Here is a 21048-nt window from a genome sequence, read left to right as displayed (position 1 = left end):
GACCCACCCCTCCCCATGACTCCCTGCACCCACCCTTCCCCAAGACCCCTTGCACCCACCCCTCCCCATAGCCCCCTGCACCCACCCCTCCCCAAGACCCCTCACACCCACCCCTGCCTAAGACCCCCTGCACCCACCCCTTCCCATGACCCCTTGCACCCACCCCTCCCCAAGGCCCCCTGCACCTGCCCTTCCCCATGACCCCCTGCACCCATCCCTCCCCATGACCCCCTGCACCCACCCCTCCCCAAGCCCCCCTGCACCCACCCCTCCCCGTGACCCCCTGCACCCGCCCCTCCCTAAGAACCCCTGCACCCCCTCCATGCCCCCCTGCACCCGCCGCTCCCCCAGCTGCTCCAAGGGCACCGGACATCCTGGGAAGGCCCTCTCGCTCACATGCTTTCCCCACTTTCCAGGTTACCTTTGCCCTGTTGTCCTACTTAAACCCGCATTCCTGACCCCAGCACTTCACTCTCCTGGTTTCCTTCCTCTGTAGCTCTCTTCCCACCTGACAAACATCTTCTTTGCCCCAGGCCCGTCTCCTGGACCCGAGGTCCCCATGGTGTCCTCTGGTGTGGCTGCTGCTGCAGACAGAGCCTCGCACACATGGGCCTGGATTGCTCACCCAGGCGCCATGGGCCCCCAGGGCTGTGCCCTGCCGGGGGCAGAGCCTTCAAGGCCCTGGGATGGGGGTCCTGCCTTCGGTGGTCTCGCACTGGGCCAGTCTCCCCTCCTAGACACCACCTCTCTCTGGCCCCTAGGTGACACTGGTTGGCAGGGGACAGCGGCAGAGGCCTCGGGTGGCTGGGACAGAAACTCTGCTGTCTCTAACCCTTCAGGAGGGGATAGGATGGTCCCCCAGGGCCCCAGGGCCAGCACGGGCCTCCACTCACGTTTAGTCCTACATGAACCAGGCAGCAAAGCCAGCTCCTCCTCGAACCTGAAGCCAACAGAGCAGTGACAGGGCCCCGGGGGTGAAGAGGAAGAAGGCAGGGAGACTGGAAGCTGGGCAGGGCACACCCCTCTCTCAGTGGCCCCTCTGCGGCGGGCCCCTGCATGGACCCTCAGGGGAGAGCTCCAATCTGGGACCCTGGGACCCTCCTGAGCTGCCAGAGCACAGCTCTGCTTCAGGCCCCAGCACCCACGCTCAGACCTGAAACCAGTGTCCGAAGTCAGGGATGTAGAATCGCGCCTTGAATTAATTTTTGTTAATGTTGAATTTCAATCATGTTTGTCTTTTTATGTGTGTATTTGGTGTTTCGAGCTTTTAATCCCTTTGGGGTTGAAAATTTTCAAGACAGAATGGAACAGAGGATGAGGAGAATGTCTTGTGCTGGGACTGACCCTCGGAGGGCCCCGAGGCCCAGGCACTCGCCCCCACCAGGGGTGAGTCACCTCCCCGGACCCCAGCCCGCAGCCCCTCACACCCTTTATTCCCGAGGGTGGTACAGTCGGGCCCGAAGAGCAGTGTGTGCCACACTCGTCCGCCAGGCTTCACGGCATTTTCCTTACACTGAAGCTCGAGAGAAGGTTTCCACAGGCTGGGGGAAAGACCAAGTCCACTCAATGCTCACTTATACTGGTATTTGTAAACACCTTTATTAGCACCGTGTGGTCCTAAGAGTGTGTAGGACACTCTAGGGATTGTAAACGTCTAGGGGACATCAGATCAACGAACGATCCGAAGCAAAAGAACAAAAGTATGTCAAATAAACTACGTGAGAATTCTGACACTGAAAAAATTCCAAAACCTAAAGGAAGATGCGAATGTGGGACAAACACGAAGGCGGGGCAGGGCCACATCCTGCCTCTGTGGTGGGTCTGCACCGGCGGGGGCTGGGCGGGGGAGCCTCCCCGGGACACCACAGCGGCAGGAGACGCAGAGCGACTTGTATTTAGGGCAAAACTCTTAGGTACAAGGCTCAGGCCAATCGCAGCAGAATTCTGCCTTCAGGGAAAGTGACTTCCGTGCCGTTCCAGTATCTAATGCACGTGAAACAATCTTCAAGAGCACAATGTCACACTGGTTTTCAAAGTTTCTATTGGCGTCCAGTTGCTTTAGAATGCCGTGTGGCTTCCACTGCGCGGTGCCGCGGGCCGCCTCTCCCTTCACATCTCCCCTTGCCATGGACTTCCTTCCCGCTCGGTCACCACAAGCACCGAGTAGGCTTCCCAGTGCTCACAAGTCACCTCTTCAATACCTACTAGTGTGTATGTGTTGATCCCAATCTCCCAGCTTCACTCAGCCTCTTAAAAATTCTGCCTCCTCCCCCAAAAAAGCCACAGGGTGAATGGTCATTTAACTCTACCCCTTGCTTGCATTTCTGAGAAGCCAAAGGCCCGAGGGGCCCTGGTAGGCCATGGGCCCCTGCTCCCGCCCCAGCCAGGGCTGCCTCCCAGAGGAGCACCTCCATGCGGGGCTCAGGAGAGTGGGCAGGGGCGTTCCTGGAGGTGTGTGAGCTGTCACAGGCCAGGGCTGGGACAGGAGTCAGGGTGCCAGGGCCGGGGACAGGGGTCAGGGTGCCTGGGCCAGGACCATGGGTCAGGGTGCTGGGGCCGGGACAGGGGTCAGAGTGCTGGACCAGGGGTCAGGGTGCCGGGGCTGGACAGGGGTCAGGGTGCTGGACAAGGGGTCAGGGTGCCGGACCAGGGGTCAGGGTGCTGGGGCTGCACCAGGGGTCAGGGTGCCGGGGCTGGACAGGGGTCAGGGTGCTGGACAAGGGGTCAGGGTGCCGGACCAGGGGTCAGGGTGCTGGGGCTGCACCAGGGGTCAAGGTGCTGGGGCTGGGACAGGGGTCGGGTTGCTGCGGCTGGGATAGGAGCCGCCGCACTCTGAGGTGGGATGCAGCCCCTCCTTTGTGGCCCCGGCCCCCCGGGTGGAGCCCCTGAAGGCACAGCACTCCCACCAGGCATTGCTTGGTTTATATGACTCCATACCTGGCCTGGGGTCACCCAGTGCCACGCTGGGCCCACCTTCCAGTTGCAGCCCATGGGGTAAAAGCGCAGCAGCTGAAGGCATGACCGCAGACCCTGTTCCCGGGAGGGGGCCAGCTTCTGGCCTCCTGAGCTGTGAAGCTGCGTCTGCAGGCTCTTGCCACTCAGAGGAACTGCTCCTGGATGACATCCGTGTGCACAGGAGAGATGGAGCCTACACGGGGCGGGCTTGTGGCTGCCCGTGGCCTCTGGCAGGAAAGTGCCCTCCAACTGCTGTGATGTGGGCAGAGGCTAGGGAGGCCCTCAGAGAGTGTCCCCCACCCCCTAAGAAGACAGCAGGGCCCCCAGGCTCCCATCCGCACCAGCATCACAGCAGAGTGTGCAGAGGAGCTCCATGGAAAGCTCGCCGGTGCCTCTCTAGTCTCTGACTCTGGGCGGACTCCAGGCCTTTTTTTCAAGGCTCTGCAGCCCCCTCTCCAAGCCTCCTGCTGGCGGCCTAGCCGCTCTGCTTCCCCCCAAGCCAGAATCAGAGAGAAGGTGGAATGTGCGTCCACCTGGGGTTGTCACCAACCTTGTGCACAAGGCTATCGGCTCTGAGTGTCTCTGTTCTGAAGTGAGGTGGTTCTGTCCGGCTCTAATCTCCCCTGGCAGCCATCTGGACTGAGGCAAACTCTGCCAGCGTTTGGACTCTGTACATAAGAAACTCCGACCTGAAATGTTTTTATAGGCTTAAAAGTTTCGGTGAAAACATTTCTTGAGAAGTTTCTGTAAGAAAAGAGCATTTATTTTGGTTCCGTGTCTGCTGGCAGGTTGCCTGGCTCTGCACCCCCCAACCCCCGCGCCGCCCCCCCCACCCCCGGCTCTTTGTTCTAACTGGGCTTCCCAGCCTCTGATCAGCAACTTGGGCTGAGAAGTGGGAAGGCCCTCAGAACGCTTCCCTCCGCCGCAGCACCGCGTGTCCCCAAGACTAGGCAGCCCTCTGTTGGTGGGGGCAGGCCCCAGCCCAAGTCGGGCCAGGACAGGGGCCTCAGCCGGCGGGGGCTCCTGCCAGCGGAGACACTCCCACTGGGAGTCTGAGTGGGAGGAGAGGGCAGGTTTTATGGGACTTGGAAAAAAAGAATGACAACCACTTAAAATATGTCACAAATTCCTTTCATGAGATGGACGGATTGTGGCCAGCCACACTCTCGGAGTGAAAGGGTGGGGAGAGGGTGAGGGCGAGGACGCGGCCTCGTCGCACGTCCAGGACAGGCGGCTGTGCCGGGCGCTCGGCTTCTCCCCGGGGCCTGCAGTCCACGTCCTGGCGGGTCCTCAAACACCCGCTGCGAGTGCTGGTCTGGGAACCTCACTGTGAAGCTGGAAAGATGCATCTTTGCTGCCTGAAGATCGAGCCTTCCGAGCAGCCCTATCAGAATACAATGACACCCAGCTGTATTTTAATGTGTGACTCCATCTCTCTCTAAGCTACTTGTGACACAGGTTTGTAAAACAACTTATTTAATACAGTGTACTGTCCCCTCAGTCGTGTCTGACTCTTTCAACCCCATGGACTGTAGCCCGCCAGGCTCCTCTGTCCACAGGATTCTCTAGATAAGAACACTGGAATGGGTTGCAGTGCCCTCCTCCAGGGATCTTCCCAACCCAGGGATCGAATCCGCATCTCTTGTGTCTCCTATATTTGCAGGTGGTTTCTTTACTATTAGTGGCACCAGATACACCTGTAATGACTGTTTTTGACATTGATGACCAATGTCATCTTCAAATAAGTTTTCTGCTAATAAAACTCTGTGATGAGAGAGAGACCTGAAGGGGGAGAAGGGGGCTTTGGAGCCCTTGTCAGCTCCCAGCCCAGGCCGCATCCCTGGCTGTCCCAGTGTGTAAGCGCCTCTCACCTGCTCCTGCGGGCATGGTCCCCTACTCCTCTGCAGCGCCCACATCCTGGACCCCACCCCCAGCTCACACAGATCCTGCTCTTGAGTCTCGGGTACCGCCTGACCTGGGTTCCAGGTTTTTCATCTCAATGACTGGTGAAGACTATCAGACCCCTGTCTAGATTCAGCGGAGGGTAATGCAGAGAGCCTTCAAAGGCCCCAGGTGGCCACAACCCCCAGGCACCTTCTAACATCCTCACCCCAAGCCTTCCAGCCCTGCCGCCCCATGGCACCAACCACCACCCTCAGGTTTTGATGGTTTGATGCGGCAGCCCTCACAAGGCCACCAAGACACTCACCTGAAGACCCCCTCCCCCGCCGTCCTGCTGTGTTACAAGCAGGGCACTCCTGCGTTCTCTGTAACCTAGAGACAGTCGCCTTGCGCAGGGGGCACTGGCCGGGGCCGAGCACAGGAGTCAGCGCCTGAGGTCCGTGCATCTGGCGCAGGCTCTGCTTTCTGCCCGCACTGGGCCCTTCACACGCTCAGCCCTCCGTGCCTTCCTGGTCCTCCCAAAGCCCTCTCACTCGCTCTCCGGCCAGACAAGAGCACGGCTCTCCTCAGCCCCAGCCTTTCCTCCCCTTGTCGAGCAGATGGGGCTTTGCCATTTTCACCTGGAGGATACTGACTACAGAAGTAGAGATCCCCTCTTGCACACGTCCTTCTAAAGGCAAATTGTGCCCCACTGTGGTGACAGGAAAGAATGCAAACCAGGGAGCCTCACTGCCACGTGCCTGTGCCACTGGCTCGAGGTCTGACGGCAGCTGCAGGAGGGGAACTCACGGGAGATGGGCAGCCGCCTGGCTTCTCTGCAGAACCCTGCATTTTGCAACACTGATAGATTTTGTTAGCTTGTTAATTCCTTCAGACCAGGTACTGTGTTTATTATCTAATTTATTGATTCATTCATTTGCTCTTTATGCATGTATAGCACACTCTCCAGCATGGTAGGCAGACACTTTACTAGCACGAGAATAACCCCTTTATGGAATATGATCACCCAGTTCAACATTTCATTCTCACAAAGGCAATTACTGCATGAATCCCCCTCTTCAAACTTGCAACACTTTATGATGAGAAGAAATGCTTCTTCATTCCAAGTGTTTTCCCCACAAAAAAGCTGGCAGTTGCCACGACAGACGAGTGATGTAGGTACTTGTATAAGTGCACTATTGTGCTGCGGTGGAAACAAACCTAAGAAAGAACAATACAGCAAAAGAAAGCCTGGAGTCAGAAGACCAAAATTCAAACGCTGTTTCTCCAGGGACCAGTTAAGTTGCTAGCTTCTCTGGAAGTCAGTTTCCTCGTCTAGGAAACAAGGATGATGAAACCTCCTGCCTCTCACGATGTCATGGAAATGAAATCAGAAAGGGGGTGAGCACACCTTGAGGACAACTTGAGGGCAGGAAGCTCACTGCAAGGAGGTGAAACCTGGACGGAGAGCTGCTGCAGAGCACTGAGCTGCTCAGCCACTCCGTATCACTGCTCAGGGTATTTCCAAATCTTGGTTTGCAGCTGAGCCTGGATAACTGCTGTCCTGCCCGGTTCCAGCGTGTGCCGGCCACAGTCAGGACCCCGAGCACACACAAGTGGCCTCTCGTTCTACAAGGGTCGACTTCCAACTGGCTGTCCAAATGACTGAGGGCAGCTCTCCCCATCTAGGGCCATCCCAGAGCACAGAGGAAACCCAAGGCCTCTTACTGCCAGGCCTGGGAGGACGAGGCAAATAACCTGGGATTACTCTCCCTGACCAGCACGGGGAGGACGCCCCTCCAGACATAAGAGGATCTTTCATTTCTGGAAATGAAATTTCCCCTTCTCATGGTGGATAGGGGTTCTTCCTGAATCCTCCCAAACCTCAGCACCCTGAGTGCTCACACAACTTTGCCATATTTACACAACACTTGTGCTATTTAGTTACTTAATAATTTTCTTTGAATTAATTTTAAATGTAATCCTTTAAAAAAAAAAAAACTTGTCCTTATCTTAAGTAAAATGCGACCCCATGGACTGCAGCCTACCAGGCTCCTCCGTCCATGGGATTTTCCAGGCAAGAGTACTGGAGTGGGTTGCCATTGCCTTCTCCGGAATAACATCATAGGCTTAATGTATTTGTTGTATTTTTTCTATTACACATTCAGACAAATACATAATAACTATGTAATGAGTAAATTAAAACATGTCTGTCCCTCAGTTCAGTTCAGTTCAGTCGTGTTCGACTCTGCAACCCCATGGACTGCAGCACGCCAGGCCTCCCTGTCCATCACCAACTCCCGGAGTTTACTCAAACTCATGTCCATTGAGTCCATGATGCCATCCAACTATCTCATCCTTTGTCATCCCCTTTTCCTCCTGCCTTCAATCTTTCCCAGCATCAGGGTCTTTTCAAATGAATCAGTTCTTCGCATCAGGTGCCCAAAGTATTGGAGTTTCAGCTTCAGCATCAGTCCTTCCAATGAATATCCAGGACTGATTTCCTTTAAGACTGACTGTCCCTACGCTACCTAAAAAGTCTCAGCGGTTCAGTCTGGGAAAACCTCTTGAAAGAACCCGGTTTGCCTTTGGGTAAGGGCGAGAGGGCGTGGCAGGGCCCTGACACCCAGCGCGGGAGCGCCTCCGTCCCCACCCCCATCCCGGCACAGCGCGGGACCGGACTTCGCAGAGAAATTCGCTGAAGGAACGTCTCCATCTAGTGGCAGAGACCTCTCATTACAGCCGGAAGGCAGCTCTGGCTAAAAGGCGCCAGGGGGTTCCTTTCGGGGTGACGAAAAAGTTTAGGAATGAGAGTGCGGGTGGCTGCTTACCTCACTGAATATACTAAAACCCTCTGAATTGTACACTTTAGAGGGATGAATTGCCTGGTAAAAATTACATCTCAATTTTCAAAAAAAGAACAATTATGGGAGGATTCGATATGAACAGAAGGAGAAAACACCGCCTGTGCCTTCTTCTGGTGAAATTACATTATCTGAAGCGTGGCAGCGAGGGCGTCTTTTTCTTCGCTCTGTGTCGGGATGTGAAGTTTACATCCAGGGGCCACAAGTCTTATCAGAAATCGATTCTTTCATTCGTTTGTAAACCACGGCTATAGCTCCTATTAAACACAATTTTTCCATGATTCCTTTAGCTGATATTCTAAAAAGTTGTCTCTGTTTAAGGCCGTTTCACCCTAAAAAGTGCTTTCAAGCGGCAATTACACAGATCTGAAATGTGCAGCCTGTGCCTTCACAGTCACTTCACAGAGGAGTTGGTGGGTGTGGTTAAATTATGATGTTTTATTCTAAGGGGAGGCTGAGAAACATCTGCTCCTTGATGGAAACCATGTGTTGCTGCAAGACACTACGTCAGGCAGTTTAACACGATGTATCCCTTACAATTACAAGTGCTAAACAGAACACATTACAGAATTCCCACTCATGTTCTCCTCACACACCAACTCAAGAATGTTGCCCTGTAACTCGTAGGGGATTGATCAGTGCAATTATTTTGTAAAGGTCTTTGTCAGTGGATTCAAAATAACCAGAAACAGTAATTATTATTATTTAGGATTCAAGTGTTGATTTTCCAGCTGAGATGCAGCCTCAGCCTCACGCGGCTACAGGTGTGGATGAAGCAGATAGCAAACCCTTCTGTGTGCAGCACGTTTTCTGGGAGGGCCTCTCACCCTGCCGGGCACATGCTCCCACTGCAGTGCGTAGGAAGGTGGTCCCAAGACCTCCAGACAAGCCAGCGTGAGCTCAGTTCCGCCCCAGCCACAGCTCACGTCCTCACGCCCTAAGCAGGTCTCCCTCACTGGGAGGCTTGAGAGAAGGTGCTTCCCCAGCCCACCTGCTCAGAGGGCTTTGTCCCCAGCCCACCCCCACTCCCCCTCAGAGGGCTTTGTCCCCAGCCCCCACCCCCAGAGGGCTTTGCTTGCCCCACTGCTGCAGGAGCAAGGCAGCCCCTCCAACCTCAGTGCCTCAGCCAGAGCTGTCGGGACAGGGGAAGAAGCCGGGGCAGCGTCTGGCAACAGCTCTGACAGCCCCAACTCCAATTCCCCACCCCAGTCCTGCTTCCCCTCCTCTCCTCTCACATCTCATACCCTGAGGCCCATGTGCACAGTCTAGAATGTGCAGGATGAATTATTTAGCCCCAAATGTCGTTAGTTCTCAAGTTGAGAGATCCTGAGCTAGACTGGCCACGGAAAAAGAGAGGAGACAGTGAGCAAAACTGGTAATGAAAGGGGCTTTCACGAGAAACCATGCCTGAAATAAAGAAACGTTAAGATGAAATGGACAAATCCTTAGAAAGACACAAATGACCACAACTGACTCAAGAAGAAACAGAAAACTGGAACGAACCTACAACAAGTAAAGAAATTCAACTGGTGATTTTAAGTCTTTCAACAAAGAAAAACTCAGTCCTATGTGGTTTCAATGGTGAATTCCATCATACATTAATATTTTAGAGAAAAGCCATGAAATTAAAAGATGCTTGCTCCTAAGAAGAAAAGCTATAACAAACCTAGACATACGTTATTAAAAAGCAAAGACATCACTTTGCTGACAAAGGTCATTAGAGTCAAAGCTATGGTCTTTCCAGTAGTCATGTGTGGATGTGAGAGTTGGACTGTAAAGAAGGTTGAGCACCGAAGAATTGATGCTTTCAAACTGTGATGCTGGAGAAGACTCTTTAGAACCCTTGGACTGCAAGGAGATCAAGCCAGTCCATCCTAAAGGAAATCAACCCTGAATATTCTTTGGAAGGACTGATGCTGAAGCTAAAGCTCCAGTATTTTGGCCACCTGTTGAGAAGAGCCGACTCATTGGAAAAGACCCTGATGCTGGGAAAGATTGAGGGCAGGAGGAGAAGGGGACGACAGAGGATGAGATGGTTGGATGGCATTACTGACTCAGTGGACATGAACTTGAGGAAACTCTGGGAGAGAGTGAAGCCTGGTGTGCTGCAGTCCATGGAGTTGCAAAGAGTCGGACACGACTTAGTGACTGAACAACAACTGTTGGGGAAGTCGTATTAGGAATTTATATTTGACTGTGACTCTTCGGGCTGTTGTGTACAGTGTCCTCTTGCATGAGGGCCAGTGTCAGTTTAAGGACCCCACAAGCCACTTGGCCAAACAAGATGGGTGCTGAGATAGTAATAGCATGGAGTAGCTTCTACTTTATAAGAAGACAGTATATAATACTTACAACGTACAAAATATGCATTAATCGACCAGTCGTGTTATCAGTAAAGTTTCCAATCAACATTAGGCTTTCAGCAGTTAAGTTTGGGGAGTCAATAGTTATACACAGATTTTTGACTGCACAGAGGGGTCAGCGTCCAGTCCTTAAAAAGTCAAGTGTACTATCATCAAATAACCTGAAATGAAATTAAGAAAATAATTCCGAGTACAATAGCATCAAAAAGAAATAAAGCACCTAGCAATGAATGTAAAAAAAAAAAAAAAGTTCAAGATTTATTCACTGAAAACTATAAAATACCACTGAGAGAAATTATAGAAAATTTAAATGGAGAAACATCTCACGCTCACAAATTGAAAGATTCGATATTATTTATATGTCAGTTCCCTACAAATTATAGAGGAACAGAGCAATCATTATCAAAATCCCATCATGTTTTTGTAGAAATTGACAAACTGATCCTAGTAAATATGTGGACATGAAAAGGACCTAGACAGCCAAAACAATTTTGACAGAGAACAAAGTTGGAGAACTTACGCTATTGGATCTCAAACTCACTATAAAGCTACAGAAATCAAGATCAGCTGGTGTTAACATAAGGACGGACATAAAGATCAATGGAACAGAACTTGAAATTCTAGGATGTTCATGGTCTGTACCGTAAAATTTAACACAAAATAACATTTTAAAGAGTCATTGGAGAGAGATTTCTTCCTATTAAGGAGTCTCTCAACCCCATAGCTTACTCTCACGTCTGTCTTGTGCTGGATTCAGAGCAGGGACCGGCGGGAGAGGACTCCAACCCATTCTCTGCTGTGAATTACATGAACATGATTGTCTTGGGACCTGCTTTTTAGAAACTCTCTCTCCAGCAGCTGTAATGGAAATTTGGTCATGAGATGAGAAGCAAATTAAGAGGTAATTTGTACATAAAATCATGTGGAATTCATGCAGGAACATTACTTCCTATCACACAACATCGTACTTTTATTAGGAAAGTTTTCAGATACGCAAAAATACCAACGTTCCTGATATCCCTCTCATCAGGACAGAACCTACCTTGTTCAATCACACTTCCCATTCAGTAGGCCTGATTGTTTAGAAATAAATCCCAGGTATCCTATGATTTCATCTGTAAATATTTCATCACACATCTTTAAATGATAAAGGTTGCCCTTAAACTGATACTCAAATCACCAGTAATCTCCTATAGGTGGAGAAGGAAATGACAACCCACTCCAGTATTGTTGCTGGAGAATCCCATGGAAGAGGAGCCTGGTGGGCTATAGTCCATGGGATCGCAGAAGAGTTGGATACGACTTAGCGACTGAACAACAATAGTCTCCTACAGGAATTGAAACAGTAAAAGGAAGCCATCCTCTGTAAGCTGCACAGACTCTGCCTATAAAGTCTCGCTCTCTTTAAACAGCCTTTTTACACCCATCTGATGATGTAAAATCAAATGAGTCTCATGTTCATTTCTCCAAAAATAGTAGACTTTCCCGAGCAGCACAGTCAACAGCAGAGCATGCCATGGCCAGGAGCCTGCTGTCCCAGGGGGACACAGCAGAGCCCGCCGACGCACCCCCTTCCATGGAGCACACTGGGTCCAGCTCGGACCTAGGAAAGCGGACCCTCAGTCCAGAACAAGGGCAGACTCCCTAGCTCTAAACCTGATAGAGAAATTTCAAGTGAAAACCTCTGGCTTTGAGATGTGAATCAGAGTCACTCATCTTTTCTCAACATCTGACTTGAAATAATAATTAAAAAAATTAAACCCAAGCCATGTGGGAAGGGATTCCCAGGTGGCTCAGTGGTAAAGAATCCACCTGTCCATGCAGGAGATGTGGGTTTGACCCCTGGGTCCAGAAGATCCCCTGGAGTAGGAAATGGTAACCCACTCTGTATTCTTGCCTGGAAAATTCCGTAGACAGAGGGCTGGTGGGCTACAGTCTATGCGGTCGCCAAGAGTCAGACACGACTGAGCAGCTGAGCACGCCTGCACTCGAAGGCTCGAGTGTAACTGCCTCCAGGCCGCCTCTCCCCACTGTAACAGACAGTGTGCCAGAAAGATGCCGGGAGACCAGTGCTGCTGACCCTGCCACTAGAGTCGTCCCCTCATGTAGGTGGTGAGTGCTACACTACTGTGGCTTAACCAAGGGAGCACTGACTCTCCGCTCCCACAGGCTTGGCTGCACAGACAGCATTTTACTGTGGCTGGTCCAGGAGACCCAAGGGGATGCCACAACATCCCCCTTTACTGGGGAGTAAGACCACAGAGAGAGCAGGGAGACTCTCCTGATCACCCAGCTGCCCTGAAGAAAGTCGCTCCTGGGAAAGTCACTGTTCCCTTCCCCCTCCCTCCCCTTTCCCTCTGGTTTTCTCCCTTTTCTGTATTTCAAGGCACTGGTCTTAGAGGAGTCCTGTGCTCACTGCCCCTTCTGTTTTGGTGAGTGGGGCAGAGGGAAAGCTGCAGATGGAGAAAGCTCATGTTAGTGGGAGAGCACTGTTGACATGTCCAGGGGCGGGGGCGGAGGAAGAGATTCCTGGGAGGAGTGGGGGGAGGGGAGGAGGAGGGGGGAGAGTAGGGGAAGGGGGGAGGGGAGGGGAGAGAAGGGAGAGGGGAGTGGGGGGAGGGGAGGAGGGATCACTTCTGCCATGTGATCCAGTTAGAAACAGAGAAGAAAATCTAAGAGTTTTCCACTTTGGGTGGGACAGCAGTCTGGAGACTTTAGGGGCCCCACACTAAGAACACTTAGATTTCTTCTAGGACATGAATTTCCATGACAGCACGAGGTTTGAAGGAAGCAAAGGACATCCTGAAAGTGAAAGTTGCTCAGTCATGTCCGACTCTGCAACACACAGACTATACAGTCCACTGAATTCTCCAGGCCAGAATACTGGAGTGGGTAGCCTTTCCCTTCTCCAGGGGATCTTCCCAACCCAGGGATCGAACCCAGGTCTCTAGCATTGCAGGCATATTCTTTACCAGGGACATCCTGAAGTCTCTCAAACCAAGGAAATCCTAATGAGCTTGACCCAGGGAGGGAAGTCCAGTTAGAAAATACAAGAAGCAGAGTGGCCCTCAGGGGATTTGCCAATATCACAATTACTGATTATGTATTATGCAAATATTTCATATATCCACCATATGGGTGGACCAGTTTCTTTTCATTGGAATGCAGCTCTTACATAATAATTACCCCAAAAAGTAAGCTGCTGCTGCTGCTAAGTCACTTCAGTCGTGCCCGACTCTGTGTGACCCCATAGACGGCAGCCCACCAGGCTCCCCTGTCCCTGGGATTCTCCAGGCAAGAACACTGGAGTGGGTTGCCATTTCCTTCTCCAATGCATGAAAGTGAAAAGTGAAACGGAAGTCGCTCAGTCGTGTAGGACTCTTAGCGACCCCATGGACTGCAGCCTACCAGGCTCCTCCATCCATGGGATTTTCCAGGCAAGAGTACTGGAGTGGGGTGCCTTTGCCTTCTCTGAAAGTAAGCTATGAAATCTAAAAAAAATGGTGAGAAACAAATTGGTTAATATGGTGGTAGTTTAGTCACTAAGTCGGGTCCAACTCTTGTGACCCCATGGACTGTAGCCCCCCAGGCTCCTATGTCCATGGGATTTCCCAGGCAAGAATACTGGGGTGGGTTGCCATTTCCTTCTCCAGAAGATTTTCTTGACCCAGGGATTGAACCTGCATCTCCTGCATTGCAGGCAGATTTTCTACTGACTGAACCATCAATTGGTAAACATAGGTTAAAGAAAAACAGTCTATAAAACAATGACTAATTTGGGAGTTGTAAAAAATGCAGAATTAAAATATTAGATAATTATAGTGTGTACATCTGAAGAAGAAGAGAGGTATAGTGTTTTGAGATCTATATGTTGTTTGGAAGGAAAGTGGAAAATTGACTTTACATTTATTAAGTAAGGAATGCAGGTTCTTTGGGTTCCTGAACCCAGTTGCAATGTGTGTGTGTGCAGGCCTCCCTACATCAACAAGCAATTCTTGGATGCCAGCAGGATATCCAGGAATCCAACTCAGTCCTGATCCTGTCTCCCTAGAGACAAAATCAGACTCTACAGCTTAAAGGGCTCAGTCCCACAAGACAGCCCTCCACTTCAGAATCCAGTCGAAAGCCCTGGTTCTGTCCTCCTTACAGACTCAAGATCCCGAGGACCCCTCCAACTCAGGATGTCAATCACAAGTCCAGTTTTCGCATGCACTTCCGACCAGCTGGCTAGAATCAGAGGTTCCCACAGCCCCCTCCTCGGGTTGGATTAATTTGCTACAACAGCTCACAGCACCTGGGAAAACCTGTTTTCTTACTGGATTACCAGTTTATTTTAGAAGGATGTGGCATTGGATGGAAGAGAGACACAGGGTGACACATGGCAGGGAAGCGGGGGCGGGGCGGGGGGAGGGTGGCGTGAAGCTTGCATGTGCCCTGCAGGTATTAATATAAAACTTGGAAAGGAAGTAATTAAACAATTATTTGTAAATGATATGAAAACTCCAAAGACTCTACTGATATACTACCTTATTAAAGTAAATGGATCATTGCACAAAAACCCACTGCATTTTTATATACCACCAGCAGTCAATTAGAAAGTATCAATTTTTAAAAGTATCATGCATGAAGTATCAACAATGAAAAATAATGGACAAAAGTGTCAACAACAAAAAATAAAGTAACCAGAAATAAATGTAAAGTGAAAGAAAGAAAGAAAGTGAAGTCACTCAGTCGTGTCCGACTCTTTGCGACCCCGTGGACTATAGCCTGCCAGGTTCCTCTGTCCATGGGATTCTCCAGGCAAGAATACTGGAGTGGGTTGCCATTTCCTTCTTCAGGGGATCTTCCCAACCCAGGGATCGAACCCAGGTCTCCTGCATTGTAGGCAGACGCTTTGTCCTCTGAGCCACCAGGGAAGCCCTGGAATAAATGTAACCGATATACAAATCCTACATGCAGAAAATCATAAACTCTTATTGGAAGATTTTAAAGGGGGCCTAAATAACTAGAGTGATATACTGTTTACAGATGGAGAGATTCAAATCACAAAGATGTCTCTTCTCCCCAACCTGAATTATAGATTCCATGTAGTTCTGAGCAAAACTCTTAACAGGTATAATCAATAAATTTGACATATTAATTAAAAAATTTATGAAGCAATGACCAAGAATAGCCACAAAACTTCTTCCTAAATAAGTAAACTACTATGAGCAATTGCCCTCACAAATAATACGCCTTATTATGATGCTATAGCAATGAAGACAAGGCAAGAACCCAAAATAGAAAGTCCAAAATAAGCCCATGTATTTATAGAGACTTACTGAGTATCCGAGGTGGCACTGCAGCTCAGTGGGAACAAGATAAGCCTTTCAACGGCAGTAAGCTAGTAGTAATAACCAGGAGAGCTAGGATAACTGGTAACCCATATGGGAAAGAAGTCCTATCCCTGCCTTACACCATGTACAGAACATCCATTTCTTATTAAAGACTGAGCTGTGAAAGGCAAACTCTTATAAAATTAAGGAGTAAAAAAGGAAGCTATCTTTATACTCTCGGGTTAGGGGATACATTCTTAAAATTAAAGACTTCTGTTCTCAAATGACCATGAAAAATACAAGTCAAAAACTGGTGGATGATATGGGTCACATAAACAATAAAAGATCTGTTTCAGGAACCACAAGGAACTACCACTGCTGAACAAGAGAAAGACAAACAACCCAACAGAAAAATGAGCAACAAACTTGAATAGACATTTTGCAGAAAACACAAAAGGCAAATTTAAAAAAGAAAAAATAGGAAAAGATACTAAGTCAAAATGGCTAGCAGACAAATACAAATTAAAATCACAACTTGATTTTAACAATTTTCATTTAGATTGGCAAAGATTAAGTAGGATAATAGCAATTCATTGAGAATGTGGTGAGAATATAAGCTGAGACAACAATTTTGACATATCTCATAAATCTGAACACTTGCATATCCTGATTCAGCAATTCCACATTTATGTACATATCCTCAGATTTCAACTCATTATACTAAGAAACATGCAGAAATATGTTCATTGTAGCAATTTCCATATTACCAAAAAGGGAAAACAATCTAAATGTCCTTCTATAAAATAATGGATAAATAAATCCTGTCATATTCCCCCAATGAGCTATTATATAGAAGTCACAATAAACTGTACCCATATAAAATAATACAAATAAAATTTGGATATATAGTGATGAATGAAAAAACCATTTACAGATTTAAAAACATATGATGCATTTTAATAAACATCAAAAACAAGCATGACTAAACAGTATCTTTGTGCATACATTTATACAAATGCAGCAAAACGTCATACAACAGGAAAAAGACAAACATGAATTTGAGGATGGCTGATACCTCTGGTGGGGAATCAAGGGGATGAGATGGGATTGTAAGGAGCACAGATGTAGCTATAACGATATTGGTCATGTTCAACATTTTGAGACCATGGATAGGTTCATTTTAGGATTACACTGTCTTTGGTATGTACATAATTTACAGTTTTTAAATGAGGGGAGGGAAGAACAAAGGGTGAGAGAAATCCAATTGAAGACCATGACAGGTCTATCCTGGAGATATAGAGGGTTTGGTTCCAGACCACTGCAGTAAAAATGAATATTGCCAAGTCTCACAATTTTTGGCTTCCCAATGCATATAAACATTATTTCTACATTATACTGTAGTCCTTTACAAGTGTCTATTTAAAGAAAAAGTGTAAATACCTTAACTTAAAAATGCTTTATTGTTAAAAAATGCTAACCATCATCTGAGCCTTCAGTGAGTCGTAATCTTTTTGCTGGTGGAGGGTCTTGCCTGGATGTTGATGGCTGCTGACTGATGAGGGTGGTGGTTGCTGAAGGCTGGAGTTGGTGTGGCAATTTCTTAAAATAAGACAACAAGGATGTTTGCCACATCAATTGACTCTTCCTTTCATGAACAATTTCTCTGTAGCATGCAATGCTGTTTGATAGCATTTTACCCACAGTAGAACTTCTTTCAAAATTGGAGTCAATCCTCTCAAATCCTGCTGCTGCTTTATCAACTAAGCTTATGTAATATTCTAAGTCTTTAGTGGTCATTTCAACAATCTTCACAGCTTCCTCACCAGTGGCTTCTGTCTCAAGAAACCACTTTCTTTGCTCATCCATAAGAAGCAATTCCTCATCTGTTAAAGTTTTATCATGTGATTGCAGCAACTCAGTCACATCTTCAGGCTCCACTTCTAATTCTAGTTCTCTTGCTATTTCCACCACATCTGCAGTTACTTCCTCCACTGAAGTCTTGAACCCCTCACAGTCATCTATGAGGGTTGGAATCAACTTCTTCCAAACTCCTATCAACGTTGATATTTGGACCTCTTCCCACGAGTCACGAATGTTCTTAATGGCATCTAGAATGGTGAATCCTTTCCAGAAGGTTTTTAGTTTACTGTGCCCAGATCCATCCGAGGAATCACTATCTATGGCAGCTAGAGCCTTTCGAAACGTATTTCTTAAATAATATGACTTGAAAGTTGAAATTACTCCTTGATCCATGGGCTGCAGAATGGACATTGTGTTAGAAGGTAGGAAAACAACATGAATCTCATTGTACATCTCCATTAGAGCTCTTGGGTGACCAGGTGAATTGTCAATAAGCAGCAATATTTTGAAAGGAATCTTTTTTTCTAAGCAGTAGTTCTCAACAGTGGGCTTAAAATATTCAGTAAACCATGTGGTAAAAAGATGTGCTGTCATCCAGGCTTTGTGGTTCCATTTATACAGCACAGGCAGAGTAGATTTTGCATAATTCTTAAGGGCTCTAGGATTTTCGGAATGGTAAATGAGCATTGGCTTCAACTTCAAGTCACCAGCTGCATTAGCCCCTAACAACAGAGTCAGCCTGTCCTTTGAAGCTTTGAAGCCAAGCATTGACTTCTCCTCTCTAGCTATGAAAGTCCTAGATGGCATTTTCTTCCAATATAAGGCTGTTTCATCAACATTGAAAATCTGTTGTGTAGTGTAGCCACCTTCCTTAATCATCTTAGCTAGATCTGGGTAACTTGTAGCTTCTGCATTGGCACCCACTGCTTCACCTTGCACTTTCACATTATGGAGACGGCTTCTTTCCTTAAACCTCATAAACCAACCTCTACTAGCTTCAAACTTTTCTTCTGCAGCTTCCGCACCTCTCTCAGCCTTCATAGAGTTGAAGAGAGTCAGGGCCTTGCTCCGGATCAGGCTTTGGCTTAAGGGCATGTTGTGACTGGTCTGATCTTCTATCCAGACCACCAAAACTTTCTCCATATCAGCAATAAGGCTATTTCGCTTCCTTATCATTCGTGTGTTCACTGGAGTAGCACTTTTAATCTCCTGCAAGAACTTCTCCTTTGCGTTCACAACTTGGCTAACTGTTTGGCGCAAGAGGCCTAGCTTTCGGCCTATCTCAGCTTTCGACATGCCTTCTTCACTCAGCTTAATCATTTCTAGCTTTTGATTTAAAGTGAGAGATGTGCGACTCTTCCTTTCACCTGAACACTTAGAGGCCATTGTAAAGTTATTAATTGGCCTAATATCAATACTGTTGTGGCTTAGGGAACAGGGAGGCCAGAGCAACAGAGACAGGGTACACAGGTTGGTAGAGCAGTCAGAACACACACAACCGTTTATCAGTTAAGTTCCCTGCACCCCAAAACAATTACAATTGCAACATCAAAGGCCATGAATCACAGATCATTGTAATAAATAAAACAAATGTTTCAAATGTTGTGAGAATTTACCAAAATGTGACATTCAGACACAAAGTGAGCAAATGCTGTTGCAAATATTGGTGCTGTTAGACTTGCTCCATGCAGGCTTGCCACAAACCTCCAAGTGGTAAAATAAACAAACAAACAAAAAACACGATCTGGGAAGCATAATAAAATGAAGCAAAAGTATGCGGATACTGAGTTGTCTCCCTTCCTTAATTGTGTCAGTTTGTGCTTCATGCACCTGGGGTGGGGGGTGGGGGGCTCTTGCTGTTGGGACAGGTGCTTCTGTCCAAATCTCATCAGAGAAAAAGCAGCTCTTCAGAAATCGTATCAAGAAAGACCTTGAAGGCCTTCGCAGACGACCTCGCCCACTGCTCCCGGACTGGATCAGCTCGTCTCCGCGGCGGCTCCCGCTGTCTGCGGGCAGTGCACCAGGTCTCCCAAGGCGGGGTCAAGGCGAGGCGGACAGTATGGTGAAGGTCCAGCCAGAAGAGACCCCAGAACACGCACTCCAGGGCGAGGAGGGGACCTGGCAACCAAGCCCCAACCCTGCGCCGCACGGGATACGCTGGGCCAGCGGTTCACGACGCCCGCTCCGCACGCCGAGGTTCACAACGCAGCCCGGAATTCCCGGGGCAGCGGCACGCCGGGCCTCGCAGTCCAGGACGACCGGCCTCAGAGGGTGATGGGAGGGGTCGTGGGATGACGGCCGCTGCGGCGTGCCGGTACTCGCGGCGCCAGACCGGGCGAGAGCCGACTGCCGGGTCTTCGGCCCCGCCGTCCTGAGACGCCAGCCAGCCCTCGGCGCGGAAAGGGCGGCGGGGCGCGCTGCATACTGGTACTTGTAGTTCTCCTGGCACCGGCCACGAGCCGGCGCTGGGAGCTGCGGGACAGACACCCCTGTTGCATGCCGGGACTCCCGGAGCCAGACGGGGACTCGTGATCCCGCGGGGCGCGCTGGACGCCGGGACTCGTAGTCCCAGGACGTCCAGCTGCAGTGCCTGACGCGATTTGCGGCCCGGGGGGCCCGATTTGCCTGCCGTCGCCAGTCCTGGATGCTGGTGCTCACGGGGTGGACGCGGCGAAGGGGCCCCGTTCCTAGCAGGCCCAGCCCCGCCCGCGCCGTCCAGGCAGCGGCCGGTTCCGGGGACCGGCCTGGCCTCTCAGGTCCCGCGTGGCGTGCGTCCGCCACGGCCCTCGGCGCATGCGCGCGCGCGGCGACACGTGACTCCGCACGCTGTCCCGGAAGTCGGCGCGGGACGGGCGGCGGGTGGAAGCCGGTGCGGGGCTGAGGATCGCAGCGTTACCGCCGTTGTCCCCTCCTGGGCCGGGGTCGCCCGCCCGCGGCGAGGGACGCCGGGCCCTGATCGTCTGCCGGCGCCCTTCCGCAGCGTCTCCGCGTGGCTAGGATGGAGGCGCCGCCCGGCGGCCGCCTTCCCTCCGAGGGCTCCCAGCCGCCGGCCGTAGCCGAGGTGCGCTGCCCCGGCCCCGGGCCGCTGCGCCTGCTCCAGTGGAGGGTAGCGGCTGGCGCTGCCGTCCGCATCGGCTCCGTGCTGGCTGTGTGCGAGGCCGCCGCCTCCACGCAGCCCCCCGGTCCCGCCCCTGTCCGCACCGGCTCCGGAGGCTGCGTGCGCGCGGAGCGCAGGCTGAGGTCGGAGCGCGCGGGCGTGGTGCGAGAGCTGTGCGCGCAGCCGGGCCAGGTGGTGGCCCCCGGGTGAGTGGTAACGGGGAAGGAAGCCAGGTCTGGAGGGAGCTCTGGGCCTGGGCCGGGAGCGGGTCCTGGGCTGGGCACTGGGTGGGAGAGGGTCTCTCGAGCTGCCGCTGAAGGGGCTGCGCTCGGGGAGAAGTTTGGAAGGTAGGGCGCACAGCTGCGCCTCTGCCTGTTTTTCTAAGGCTGGATGACAGTCCCTGCTAGTCATCTACTGATCGGAGGCAGCAAACTTAAAAAAAAAGCCATGTGTCACCGAGATTGCACTCTTTGAAAGACAGTTGCGTTCTTTTCTCTCTGTGACAGGTGTCTCCACCCAAGACGTTACGTTTGTAAGTTAGGAAAACTAGGGGTCATAGCGCGTACAGGAAGAAGCAGGCGTGTTTCATGCTTGTTGTCACAGCGTTAATTGTTGAGAGGCATGCAATTGTTCAGGTCATAGTAAACCTTGTGAAGCGCGGTTGTAAAACCTGGCAGTTCTGCTGCATAGCTCAGGAAGGGGGTGCGGCTCTG

At 50.2% G+C, this 21048-nt stretch overlaps 2 protein-coding genes across 3 annotated transcripts in view; one reads left to right on the top strand and one right to left on the bottom strand.

Moving 5' to 3' along the window:
• Window positions 1–15343: 15343 nt before the first annotated feature.
• On the bottom strand, window positions 15344–20130 carry LOC113882590 (the record flags this gene model as incomplete). The annotated part of the gene is made up of 1 exon (XM_027525507.1): window positions 15344–20130. A coding segment is annotated over one exon (852 nt), but the record flags the coding sequence as incomplete, so codon positions are not given.
• The window catches only part of CTDP1 (CTD phosphatase subunit 1), a 25875-nt gene continuing 24931 nt past the window's right edge, over window positions 20105–21048 (top strand). Inside the window, exon 1 of one of the 2 annotated variants that reach the window (XM_027525759.1) lies at window positions 20105–20541. In XM_027525759.1, the coding sequence (XP_027381560.1) occupies window positions 20237–20541 (305 nt within the window). In that variant the 5' untranslated portion in view covers window positions 20105–20236. The remainder of the gene's footprint in view (window positions 20542–21048) is intronic. The other variant, XM_027525760.1, reaches the window with a different exon arrangement.

This window comes from Bos indicus x Bos taurus, chromosome 24 (assembly GCF_003369695.1).
Source record: "Bos indicus x Bos taurus breed Angus x Brahman F1 hybrid chromosome 24, Bos_hybrid_MaternalHap_v2.0, whole genome shotgun sequence".
Taxonomy (NCBI): domain Eukaryota; kingdom Metazoa; phylum Chordata; class Mammalia; order Artiodactyla; family Bovidae; genus Bos; species Bos indicus x Bos taurus.
Note: the sequence above shows the minus strand (reverse complement) of the source record. Positions and strands in the feature narration are given on the sequence as shown.